Source organism: Alligator mississippiensis, unplaced genomic scaffold (genome assembly GCF_030867095.1).
Source record: "Alligator mississippiensis isolate rAllMis1 unplaced genomic scaffold, rAllMis1 scaffold_171, whole genome shotgun sequence".
Taxonomy (NCBI): domain Eukaryota; kingdom Metazoa; phylum Chordata; order Crocodylia; family Alligatoridae; genus Alligator; species Alligator mississippiensis.
In genome coordinates, this window is record NW_026775276.1 from 1 (window position 1) to 11,877 (window position 11,877).

General features: G+C 59.1%; 1 protein-coding gene across 1 annotated transcript; it reads left to right on the forward strand.

Annotated features, from left to right (window-relative positions):
- Window positions 1-176: 176 nt before the first annotated feature.
- On the forward strand, window positions 177-9,021 carry LOC132246853 (hemicentin-2-like). Its single transcript, XM_059720118.1, has 12 exons — window positions 177-385; window positions 1,061-1,198; window positions 2,195-2,316; window positions 2,509-2,746; window positions 2,982-3,044; window positions 3,633-3,755; window positions 3,839-3,973; window positions 4,589-4,717; window positions 4,995-5,312; window positions 5,824-5,943; window positions 6,564-6,690; window positions 7,099-9,021. The coding sequence occupies exons 2-12, from the start codon at window positions 1,069-1,071 to the stop codon at window positions 7,448-7,450; spliced, it is 1,857 nt and encodes a 618-aa protein (XP_059576101.1). The 5' UTR covers window positions 177-385; window positions 1,061-1,068; the 3' UTR covers window positions 7,451-9,021.
- Window positions 9,022-11,877: the final 2,856 nt, after the last annotated feature.

The window sequence follows — 11,877 nt, forward strand, 5'->3', positions numbered from 1 at the left end:
TGAATTGATCCTATGCATGGTGCTGCTGAGCAGACCCAGGTCCCTGATGCCTCTAGAAAGGGAGTTTTCCCTGGATGGGAACTTGTGAGGCCCTGGAGCAGTGGGGGACGGGGATAGGAATCCATCCTTCCCAGCTTCATGTCCACTTGGTAGCCCTTTGCCCACCTGCTCATGTCCTACAGTGTCCAGGAGGCTGTGTCAGTCTTGTGACTCATTCCCTATCCCTCCCCTGCAGGAGAGCCCCTCCAGGTCCGGGGCAGTCTGATCGGCATCATTAACAACAAGGAATTTGGCATCGCCTCTCTGAACAGCAGTGTGACAGAGGAGCTCCGCTCGGGCATCACCACCATACGCAGCAGCATCCGGAATATCCCACCAGCGGTTGGTACGTGGGGACAATGTCACCAAGGGTATGGTATGCGTGGGCAGAAGGTACCCTCTGGTGTTTCCTACATGCAAATTGAATGGCCAGCAATTCAACATAATTGTCAACCTCAGGCAGATGTGCCCACTGAGCAGTGCGTTGACAGCACAGGGTACTCCACTTCTATGTGTTGGAGGGGGTGGGTAGCCCTGTTAGTCCGAAGGCTGGGCAGGGCAGCATCTTAGAAACCAGCTGGTGCTCTAATTATGCAAGGAAATAATTCTGCAAGGAAGTGTGCATAATTTGCCTAGCTGCATAGCATGACAGTTGGCCCAGGCTTTGTCTCATGTTGAAACAGCCTTTCACTCTTTGCATGCTGGTTAAGTGCATAGGACCTTTGTTAGCTGAATATGGATTATGCACCCTGGCATTTGTTGGTAAAGTGCCCCAGTGGGGCCTTTCTCAGGAGCAGGGAAGGAGGAAGCTCTTTCCAGTCGAGGCGCAGGGAAAGGCTCTGGGCTCTGACTGACCAGGACAGGGGGAAGGGGAAGGGCCCAGTGCAGAGAGGCCTCTTGCCTCAGGACAAGTGTTGTGCGAATTTGCACCTCTAAGAATCAGACCCTGCTACTATCCCTCCAGCCCTGGGTTAGCAGCCTGCAACTGCCCCAGACCTGACTCTCCCTGCCGTACCCCCAGGGCCACTGATGAGGGTCTTGGTTGCTGTCATCGCTCCCATCTACTGGTCCTTTGCACATCAGAGCGGCAGCACAGTGAATGGCTTCACACTGACCAGAGGCATCTTCAAGCAGGAGTCGCAGATGGAATTTGCTACAGGTAAAGGGGGACATCCTTGAGGTACCTTGAATGAGACCCCAGGGAGGGAAGTAGCAGTCCCCAGGGGTGCTTTACTGGTAAAGAGGCTGCCTTGAGGCTGGGTAACACTGGTCAAGCTGTTCACCAGGGCTGTTCTCCCAGCCATCCCTACCCTACAACTAGGCATTGCCAGCTCAGGCCAGGGATCCCTGTACTGCTTCTGTCTCAGCCAGGGAGCTCAGATCACAGCAGTCAAAGCCTCGTGCTTTCCATCTCATCTCCCATTTTCTGCTGGAGGTCACTGTCCTCAGCCCCATGTCCCAGCATAGAGGGGTGCAGTGCCCTGCCCAAGGCAGGATAGGGGCAGAGCTGTGTCCCCTGCATCCTGGTCCAGTGCTGTAGCTAGTGCCTTGCCAAGCAGGGTATGGCTGGGGGCAGCTCAGGAACTGGTGGTGGTTGTCAAATGGTCACAGCACAGCCAGGCTCCACAGCAGCATCCCTGGGGCTGTTGTGTGCTAGCCCTCCCCACCACAGTGCATGAGGAGTCCCCTGCGGGCTTTGGCTGCCTCCCGTCCTGAGTGACCCGTGTCTCATTCGGGGCATTGCCTTGGCATCAAAACCCTGTGACATGGGGGGTTTGGTCCTGTCAGCTGACATTTCCCATTGACTTCTATGCAGGGTTCTGGGTTTGCTGGACCCTCAAGGAGCCATTGATGTGGGTCCCAGCCAGGCAAAGTGGCTGCATTTGGTTTTACTTGACTAAGGATGCTGGTGTCCAGCACATTGTGCAGCCCCGGTGCTGGGGGAGCTGTGCCCTGTGTAGTGCTAGGTGGCATGAGGGCATTCATATCTTGAGGGGCAATTCCCTAGCCTGGGTTTGAGTGTGTGGGATCAAGCCCTGAGATTGCTGCTGGCCCCCTGGGCACATGGCAGCCTGCGGTGCTCAGCCCTATGTCTGCTGTATGAGCACCGCCTGGGGCTGGGTTGAGCCCTCATTGCTGCCACCTTTCGCTGCAGGGGAGCTCCTGCGCATCACGCACATCGCCCGGGGCCTGGAGGCAGGCAGGGAGCTGCTGCTCGATGTTGTGGTCAATGGGTTTGTGCCTGAGAGCATCGCTAGGGCAGCCGTGCTGCTGCAGGTCGGTATCGGGTCCTGGTGGGGACTGGCAGCCCCGCTGCTGCTCTGCTCTGGCGCCGGCTCCCTCGAGTGGGGCATTCCCCAGGTCCTCTTTGCAGTGCCAGCTCATGGGACCCATCTCCCAGGCAGAGCCTGCCACAGCCTCAGTGGGTTCAGTCCCTGACCTGCCCTGTTTTGCCTTCTTGGCTCTCAGTCTTTCAGCGAGCACTATGTGCAGACGGGGGCCGGGCAGCTGTATGCGGGCTCTGTGCAGAGCTTCCTGCAGGATGGGCGCAGGGTGCGTGCCCGCTGCAACCACACCATTGAGTACGACCCCACGCTGGGCTTCCAGCCCACCCTAGTGCAACACGTCCGGGCCCGGTCCGTGGAGGCCTCCTTTGACCCAGCCTCCGAGGAGCTCCGTTTCCAGCTCGGCACCTCCCTCCATGCAGGTACCAGCACAGCAGAGTTCGACCCTGTCCCCTTCCAGTGCGAGGGGAATGGAGCCTCATTTCCCTTGAGCTTCTCTGATCTGCCTGGGGGCCTGTGGGGTACAAGGGGTGTCTCTGAGACGGAAGCTGGCCTGCATGGGAGTGGGGTGACACTGCTGGGGTAGTTGCAGCCCATGAGCCCTGCTTCACTGAGGTGCTGACAGGGCGTCCCGCAGCTCCTCTATTTGTCTTCCAGGGGCGAATGGAGACCAGTGTCCCCAGGGTTTCACCAAAGACCCACAGCAGCATTACTGCCTAGGTAAGAGTCCACCTGTGGGGCTGGACCAGACTGCACAGACCCGTGCTCGCTTTCCAGGCCTGCTCGAGGCTGGGGCTGTCCTCAGTCCTGTCTGCCCTGCACACACGCTCCCTGCACCTTGTAGGGCCCCTGTAACCTGGCTGCAGGAGGATGAGCAGTTCTAAGCCCATCCGTGACATACTGCACCCCCACCACATAGCACTTGGGGCAACTGGCCAGCTTCCACGAGCAGCCTCCCTTGAGGTGTGGAGGATGGTGGGCAGGAGGACACTGGGGTAGACAGGCGTGCTGCTCCTCCGGGAGGGGTGAGGGTGAAGTTGATGAATGCAGTTATAGATTCTGGCTGCCCTGTGCATCCCAGATCTCCAGCAGCCAAGCCGGCTTCTTGGCTCCTACAGTCTCCGCAGCCCCTGCCTGGGTATTATCAGCAGCTCAGCAGACCTGCCAAGCTGCCTGTTCCCTTGGGGTGGCCTGGCTTCACCTGGCTCCGTGCTGCGGGGGCTCAGAGGGGACGTAGCTTGCACAGGAGTGCCTGCCCTCCTGCGTGCGTGGGTAAGGGCTGGTGACCCCCTTTTCCTCCCCCCTCAGATCAGAACGAGTGCGCTGCCCCCAGGCGCCCGTGTTCACACACCTGCCACAACTCTGTGGGCAGCTTCTCCTGCTCCTGCCCTGGTGGCTACACCCTGGCGCTGGACCGCAGGAAGTGCAGAGGTAAGCAGGGCCTCCCTGGACTGCTGGGCAAGACTCGCACAGGAAGGGTGTGGGGCCATGCTCACGCTGTGCTCTCTCCCCAGATGTGGACGAGTGCATGCAGGGCACCCATGCCTGCCACCTGGGCCAGCGGTGCGTGAACCTGGTGGGGTCGTACCGCTGCCTACTGCGCTGCGGGGCTGGTTTCCGCCCGGGCGTGGATGGAGCCGGGTGTGAAGGTAATGCAGCTTCCTGCAGAGGCTCACAGTGGGGCAGGGAGGCCGGGCTCTGCAGGCGGTGGGTTGGCAGCCCTGCTGCAGAGCTCTCTGCTGTCAAGAACGAGGCCAGAAGCAGGAGCAGCAGCTCCCCAATGGCTCCCACCATGGGCCGCAGCCCTGGCAACTGCTGGAAGAGGGCATAGGATGCTAGGCCACTGAGCCAGCTGGCACAAGGACTCCTCACTGCTAGGGGCTCAGTGACCCTGTGCCAGCTGGCAGGGTGATCCCAAGAGACATGGAGCTGTTTTAGGCCAGCCTTGGCACAGCAATGCTGGCTTTCCCCACCGCTGACCTATGGGTGCAAACTCCATGTGCCATCCCCAGCTCTGGGGGTCATCCAGTCCCCGTGTCCTGGGCATTGACGGTCTTCACTGAGCCCAATTCAGAGAAAGATTCCAGTTGGCTTCAGGGTCAGATGGGTCCTTTCATCAGTGTGGAGCCTGGGACTGGGCAGCAGGAAGCCCTGGGAGGTGGGCGGCAGTGGGAAGGGCTCTGTGACTCCCCTGGGAGGGGCCAGGGTTTGGCCAGTGTCCCGGGCACTCAGCATTGTGACCTGTGCTCCTCTCCTGCCCTCAGATGTCAATGAATGCATGGAGGGGTCCCATGCCTGCCGCTACAACCAGCTCTGCGAGAACACTGTCGGTGGCTACCACTGTGCATGCCCCCGGGGCTATCAGTCCCAGGGCACCGGCCGCCCCTGCCTGGGTGAGAGAGAGACTTAATTCTGGACTAGCCAAAGCAGGGGTGGCAGCATGCACTGAGAGACTGGGCTGGAGGCAGGGGGAGACGGACGGTCGCAGGGGCTGTAACCCCAACTCGCTCTCTGGCTTTGGGCTCATCCCTTCCCTTGCCCCTGTGCCTCGGTTTCCCCAGCTGTGAGAGGTGGTGGTGATGTAACAGCAGATCACACATGGGATGAAAAGACCTGTGGACACATGGGGAGTTGGCTTCTCATCCTCACAGTGACTTCTCTCCCCCTCAGACATAAATGAATGCCTGCACGTGCCTTCGCCATGTGCTTTCCAGTGCCACAATCTCCAGGGCAGCTACAAGTGCCTGTGCCCACCAGGGAAGGCCTTACTCAGGGATGGCAGGTCTTGTGCCGCACTGGAGAGGGCCGAGGGCAATGTGACTGATGCCCACAGAGGGGCCCATCTGCAGTGGCTCAGACTGCCCAACCCCTCGCATGGCAGGTCCTATTACACCTGGTTCTCCTTCAGCCCAGCCGGGAACACCTTGAGACGCAGCAGCCGAGCCCAGTGTCCACTGGGATTCACCAGGCGGAGCAGCGCATGCATTGGTGAGGCTGTTGCCCCTGGGTGCTCCAGTGGGGTGCATGGGTGGGGTGCTTGGGGCGATGCTCTCTAGCCTTGCTGGGGTACCTGCAGGCTGGCACCAGCCCCGGCTGCTGGGCACTCTGTGTCTGAGACCGGGGTCCACGCTGCACCAGGTGTTAATGCCCGTAAGTCTGGCTTGGCAGAGACAGCAGGGCTCTGGGCTCCAGAGTGCCCCACACACAGCAGTCTGCTCCCTCTCTCCTGCTCCCTTTCCCCCAATCCTCCTTTCTGCATCTCAGCCACAGAGTTAGAAGCACCAGGGTGGAAGCCTTGGTGCCCTGGAGGGTGCCCAAGCCTTGAGAAACCCCCACAAGGAAGCCTGAAGAGAGCTGGGAGCCTTCCACAGGCTTTAAGCTGTGCCTGGCTGTCTGTGGGCGACCTGAGGGGCGACACTGCTGTGTGCACACATGGGAGCCGGTTGCAAAGCATGCCCTGCTCAGATGCCTGCCTGCTTTCTTCCCTGCTATCTCATAGATCTTGATGAGTGCCAGGCCCAGAATCTGTGCCAGCATGAGTGCAAAAACACTGAGGGCAGCTACCGATGCCTGTGTCCTCCTGGCTACCGCCTGCTGCCTAACGGGAAGACCTGCCAAGGTCAGTGTGGGGCCAGGCACTGCTCAGGGGCCATGTGTGTGCTTGCCATTGAAAACAGATCCATCTCAGCCTTGTCCCTTGGTAAACCTTGGTTGCCATACCTTTCCACTGCTGCTCCGCAGCTCTCTGCCAGGGGTTAAAGCCAGCTGACCACAGGGCTTCCCAGAGTGCTGGCAGGTCCCTTCTCCCATGTGGGGGGATTTGACTCATTAAAGTCTGGAGCCTCGCAGTGCTGTGCTCAGATGGGTCATTGAGCAGGCAGAAGACGGGGCTTCCCCAAGGGACATGCTGCAGATTGCAGGATCTCTAGGGCTTCTACCCCTGTGCTCAGGCCACTAGACAGCAGTGCTCAGCTATGGCTGCTGATGAGCTGCTGTGCAGCCCCCTTGTCCCTGGCAGGACTTGGAAGCAGAGGGTTGCACTCTTTCTACCCGATCCTGCAGCTCCCTCTGGACTTACAGCCAGGGGCTGGCAGAGAAGAGCTCCATTGAGACCGGCTGCATAGAGCTTGAAGGTGTCCTGCTGAGGCCTGGGGGGGCAGGTAGTGAATGGAGCAGAGCTGTGGAGGGTCCCCCTCCAAGTGGTCCCTGTTCAGCTGCTGTCTGCCTCTCCCTCTGCAGACATAGATGAATGTGCAGATGGGAGGACACGGTGCAGTCCAGCCCAGCTGTGCTTTAATACGCGTGGAGGCTCCCAGTGCGTGCACACACCCTGCCCTGCTGGCTACTGGAGAGGCACCAGCCCGGGGTAAGGAGCGGGGCTGGGGTACAGCAGTGGGAGAGGGGTGGGAAGAAGAACTGCTGCTCCCCAGGGACCAGCCCTGAGCAGAGCAGCTGCTCCCTCCCTCCCTCCCTCCCTCCCTCCTGGATGGATGGATGGATGGAGCCACCAGAGATGGGGGCTCAGTTTCCCTACGAGGGGTTGGATCCCTGGCTCCAGGGTGACGGGAGCAGACTGGCACTTGTCTTTTTAGCACAACCCCAATACCCAGTGCTTTGAGCGGTCACAGCACCAGGCGTGCAGGGCCCTGCAGCAGCAAACCCCCTTGGTGCCTCGTGAGGAAACTGAGGCACACAGGCTCAGTCTATGGCAGGGTTGGGGCCCAGGAGTCCTGTGCACAGACCCCCATGCTGACACATGCCCGTTTTTATGCAGAGTGTGCCTCCGCCGCTGCCTGGGGGACTGCAGCCTGGGTGGCCCCTCAGCCTTGCAGTACAAGCTCCTCCCGCTGCCCTTCGGCATCCTGGCCGGCCATGACATTGTGCACTTGGCTGCGCTCTCCCCAGGCGGTGCGCCCCACAACCGTACCCTCTTCCATGTGCTGGAGCAGGACCCAGGCAGCCCCTTCGCTGTGCGAGCCGAGCGGGGCCGCGGCGTCATCTCCACGCTGCGCCCGCTCCATGCCCCTGGCCTCTACCACCTCAAGGTGCAGGCTCAGGCCATGGGCGAGCAGCAGGTGCACAGCGTCTTCATCATCCTCATCTCGGTCTCACCCTACCCCTACTGAGAGCAGTCTGGGCTGGGGAAGGTGTGCAGAAAGACCCAGCCCTGCCAGACCTTGCTCTCTTCTCCCTCTGTTCCTGACCATGTCTCCAGGACGGGGTGCCCTGCTCTGTCTGGGAAGCCCACTCTGCTTTGCTGTGTCTGTGCTTCAGATCCCTGTGCCCCATTCCCTGCCCTGAGTTTGGTGCCCTCCAAGAGGCTTCAGGTGACCCTGTCAAACTCCCTCCTGCCTGCATCTGCTTGGCTGTCCCTCTCCCTCCCGGTTCAGCCCCTTGGCTTGCTACCAGCTCACTGCACTGACCCCTTGGGACAGCCTCAGGGCTGTTTTGGATACCTCTGCCTCCTGATCTGCTGTCAGCTGGACTTTCCTCAGGGCATCAGCTGCTGACACAGCAGAGGAGCGAGCGCCCGGGACGTGGCAGGGTGCTGGGCCTCTGGGATGCTGCACTGTGCCATTGTGAGTGCAGCGGGGGCTGTGGTGGGTGTAGGGGAGGCGAAGGTTTGCTGCAGCCTGGGATCCTCCTGCAAACATCAGGTGCTGGGGCAATCGCTGTTGCGACAGGGCGGCTATCCCTGGGCCTGTTGTCATGTGCCGCCTCTAACCAAACACGGCTCCTGCGAGGCCTTGGCTGCAGTCAGGGTCAGATACGGAGGATCGGGGCAGCCTGCTTAGATCAGGGTTTTGGCTCTTTGGAATATACATTGCTCAGGAGCCTTGGGGGGAGATGCTGGAGTCACTTGGCCATGGCGGATGTGTGTTATAGCAAGGCCCAACCCAGATGTCAGCCCTGTTGTGCCAGGCACTGTTGCAGACACGTCAGATCAGCTGCTGCCCCAGCCACGTCGGTGAGGTTCAGCCCGTGGCCCCTGAGCTGCAGCTTCCCTGCAGCTCTCTGCAGACCTTGTGATCAAAGGAGTTCTCCACCCCGTCCCTCCTCCTAGCATGGGGTAGGCCTTTCCTGCCCCTGTGGATCGCTGTCCGACAAGCCGTCTCCATCCCTCAAGCCTTGTTGGACCGTGCAGATATTAACATACTCTCATTTTCTCTCCTGAGCTGGAGTCTATTAGCCCCAGTTCACCCAGGGATGCGTGTGCTGTTGGGTCTCCTTGGTTCACACCCACAGCTCATAGCTCCAGAGCAGGTCAGGACTGAGTGTTACAGAGGTAGGAGCAGAAATGGGTGCAACTTCCCTGGGCCACAAGCAGCATCAGGAATTGAAACCGAGTCCCAGCACAGTGCCTCGTCCTCTTGATTCTGCCTTATGAATGCCCAGGGGTGCATGCCTCTGAGATGCAAGTGGTATCCCTGACAATGAACTGGGGTTTGCAAACCAGCCTGGTTCTGCACAGGTCCCATCATGGTCCCCAGGCTAGGGGCATGCTGTGCTGAGCTGTGGTGGGGGTAGGAGGTGAGGTTTGAAGGGCCAGGGCTGGGCGGGAGCTCTGGGACTGTCGTGTTGCTCTGTTCCAAGTGTGGTGTCGCTGTGCTCAGTCACAGTCATAGAAACAATTAAGCTGGTTCCTCTGCACCTGTATTTATTGCTGGTTTTGTTCCAAATAAAGCTGGTTTTGTGAGTACAACCTGCAGCTGGTCTGGTTCTGGGTGGGGATGTGTCCAGCATGGAGCAGCATGATGTGGAGCGGGAAGACACCCTACTCTCCCCCACAAGCAGCCTCCATGGGCTGCATGGTCTTAGAGCAGGATGTGGGCAAATTGCTCCTCTGGGTTCTCAGTCCTGGGCCCCTAAATGAGTGGCTGCAAGGGGGGTCTCTGTCCCGGGGAGGGACCCCGTGTCCGTTTGGGAGCTGCTTCGCTCCCCCTGGCAGTGTGTGAGGGCTCAGTACCCAGGCAAGGGACCAGGGCCCTGCAAGGCTACAAAGCTCACGCAGGTCTCTGAGAGAGGGAGAAGACTGGGAAGGTGTTTCTCCCTCCCTGCTTGTCTGTTGGCAGGAGGGGCCGCTGGGGCAGGGGCTGAGGGAGCTCCTGGCAGTGTATGAGGTGCCCCCCTTGGTTGATGCCCAGCCAAGTGGGTAGAGAGGGACCAGAGCAGAGGGGGTTGGGCTGCAAGGCTGAGCGAGGTCCTCTGAACCACGAAGCAATGCAGAGGAAACAGCCGGGTTGTGCAGTGGTGCCAATGCCAGCACCTCCCCACCATGCATGGACCCATGGGAGTGAATGACTGCAGCTGCCGATGCCTCCTTTATTCCCAGTGGCTGGATCCACAAGCAGACCGCCCAGCTGAAACCCTTGGGTTGCAAGTCTTGCGCAGCCAGATGGCTTTGGGGAAGCAGGGTCAGGATGAACCATCATTCCCATCATTTTTAGCACAGGGTCTTTCTCTCATTCATTGCTCTGCCTCCTGTGGCTGGTTGGTCAAGTGCTGCTGGCTTGAGAGAGCTGCCACGTTCCACCCTGGAGGTGGCTGCATTTAAGGTGTGGGTGAAGGCAACCCATGGTTTGCAGTGTGCCAGGGACCTCAGTGCCACATCTAACTTTTCCTACAACAGAATGGGTTGTGTGGCATCCCTCAGCTACAGGCTTGCACTCACCACTCATGCTGGGCTAAGAGGATCAGGCCAAACGAGACCACCCCTGAACCCCCAAAACCCATACAACACAGAAAGACCAAACAACCACCAAACCCCCCCAACCACCCCCACCACACCCACACAAACCAATCTCCCCCCCCCAACCTCACTCAACCCTGGAACTAGGAACAGAAGAGGTCTTGTTTCCTAATGTCTCCAATGCCTCGGGTCATGGGGAAGTGGGAAACAGGAGCCGGGGAAGTGAATCCAGCCTGAAGAGTCCGTCTCCCTAGACGCTCACGGTTGCATTAGCTTGTGCAGCCCTGGGGATTGGCGCCACGGCCCACCTTCCACCCAGACTGTGCGGACAATGGCACTGCCACAGCCAGTTGCCATGTTGGGTATGATGTGGCCTGGAAGCCCCCACCAAGCCTCCATGGTTTGCTCAGAGCCAGCCTATGTTACAGGGCTGCTGCCCCCACAACTGTTCCCGCAGGGCAGGGAATGCAGCTCCCTCGAGGAGACCTGGCAGAAGGCTTTTCCTGCCAGCTTTGCCCCACTCCCCCCCCCCCCCCCCCCCCCCCCCCCCCCCCCCCCCCCCCCCCCCCCCCCACACACACACACACACCCAAAAAGTGTTGTGCTGGATTTGCCGTATGAGCCAGAGGGTGTGATCTTGCCACACTGCTGACCGGCATGGCTGTGGCGTTAGACTAAGTCTCAGTATTTTGGCCCCTCCACTCGCATTGTGGCAAAGTAATGTGCACACACTGCTGTGCTGTGTTGGCACAGTGTTACCCTGGCACTGCGATAGCCCGTTCTTCAGATGGTTAGTGAGGATGGAGCCCATGCAGCGATACTGGACTTGGTGGGCAGCACTGGTTGAGAGCAGTCAGCTTAGCTGCACCTTTGCCCACCCCTGTGTGCAGAGAAGAGCCAAGAGGGGTTGTGTGTGGTTTGGGCTGATCAGGGTTTGCCCACACTTCAAGGTATTTGCTGGGGTCCTTAGCAATGGCTTTTCAGCATTGACAGGTGCTACTGTCTGCTCCGGGAGGTAAGCCCCCCGACACCAAGTCCCCAGAGGACAGCATACTTCCTCGCTCAGCGGGACCGTCCAAGAGCCAGAAGGAAACTGCCAGTCTCCAAAGGTAGGTGCAGTTCACTGGGGTCTGTGAACTGGGAGCGGTCCCAGAGCTGGCAAGCCCCTTCTGGAGGTAGCACACAGGCTTATGCTGTGTTGCATGTCTATGAGGACACTGGTGGGGTGTCACGACGGCTAGCTGCCAAAATGCTCCCGAGAGCAAGAAACTTCTGAATTTCAGCCACCTGCTCACTTCGAGAAAGGAGCTTGCAGGAAGCACTGCAGGCACGGGGATGAGTCTGGTCTACAAACCTGCACAGACTTGCACGCTCTGTGTCTCAGCGTGCGTATGAGTGGAGCCTGAGTTATGTATGGGACGAGGCTGGGCCAAGGGTATCATCCTTTTTTCCTCTAGAAGAATACCCTCTGTCTACCTCTGCCATGGGTGTTGGGGTGGGGTTGATGAGCATCTCTGGCAGTTACTCCTGCAAGCATCTTATATTTGGAGTCCCCTAATGTGAAGGGACATTCAAAAATTGAGACTTTAAATGCTGAGGGGATGAGAATACCAGTCCCTTTGGAAAGGTGTAGTAAGGCTCCAGTGGGTCTCAACCGCGTTGGGCTTGACGCGCCCCTCAGAACATGCCAGCGAGTCCTTTTCTTTCATTTTTTGACTACAGACAAACAATAGAGCTTTTTTTCTGTTGCAGAGAACTCAGAAGGACCGCAGCGGGTCAGGGTGGGTTGGGTTTTTTTGACACGATGGATTTCTACGTGAAATCTCGGGGGTTGTCTTGTCTTGTGAATTATACTTGCTTGCC

Excerpts from the sequence above, each read along its gene's own strand:
- LOC132246853 (XM_059720118.1), top strand. The coding sequence starts at position 1,069 with ATGAGGGTCTTGGTTGCTGTCATCGCTCCCATCTACTGGTCCTTTGCA. Across the intron at positions 2,747-2,981 it reads CGGCACCTCCCTCCATGCAG|GGGCGAATGGAGACCAGTGT; the intron begins GTACCAGCACAG and ends TTTGTCTTCCAG. Across the intron at positions 5,313-5,823 it reads GCGGAGCAGCGCATGCATTG|ATCTTGATGAGTGCCAGGCC; the intron begins GTGAGGCTGTTG and ends GCTATCTCATAG.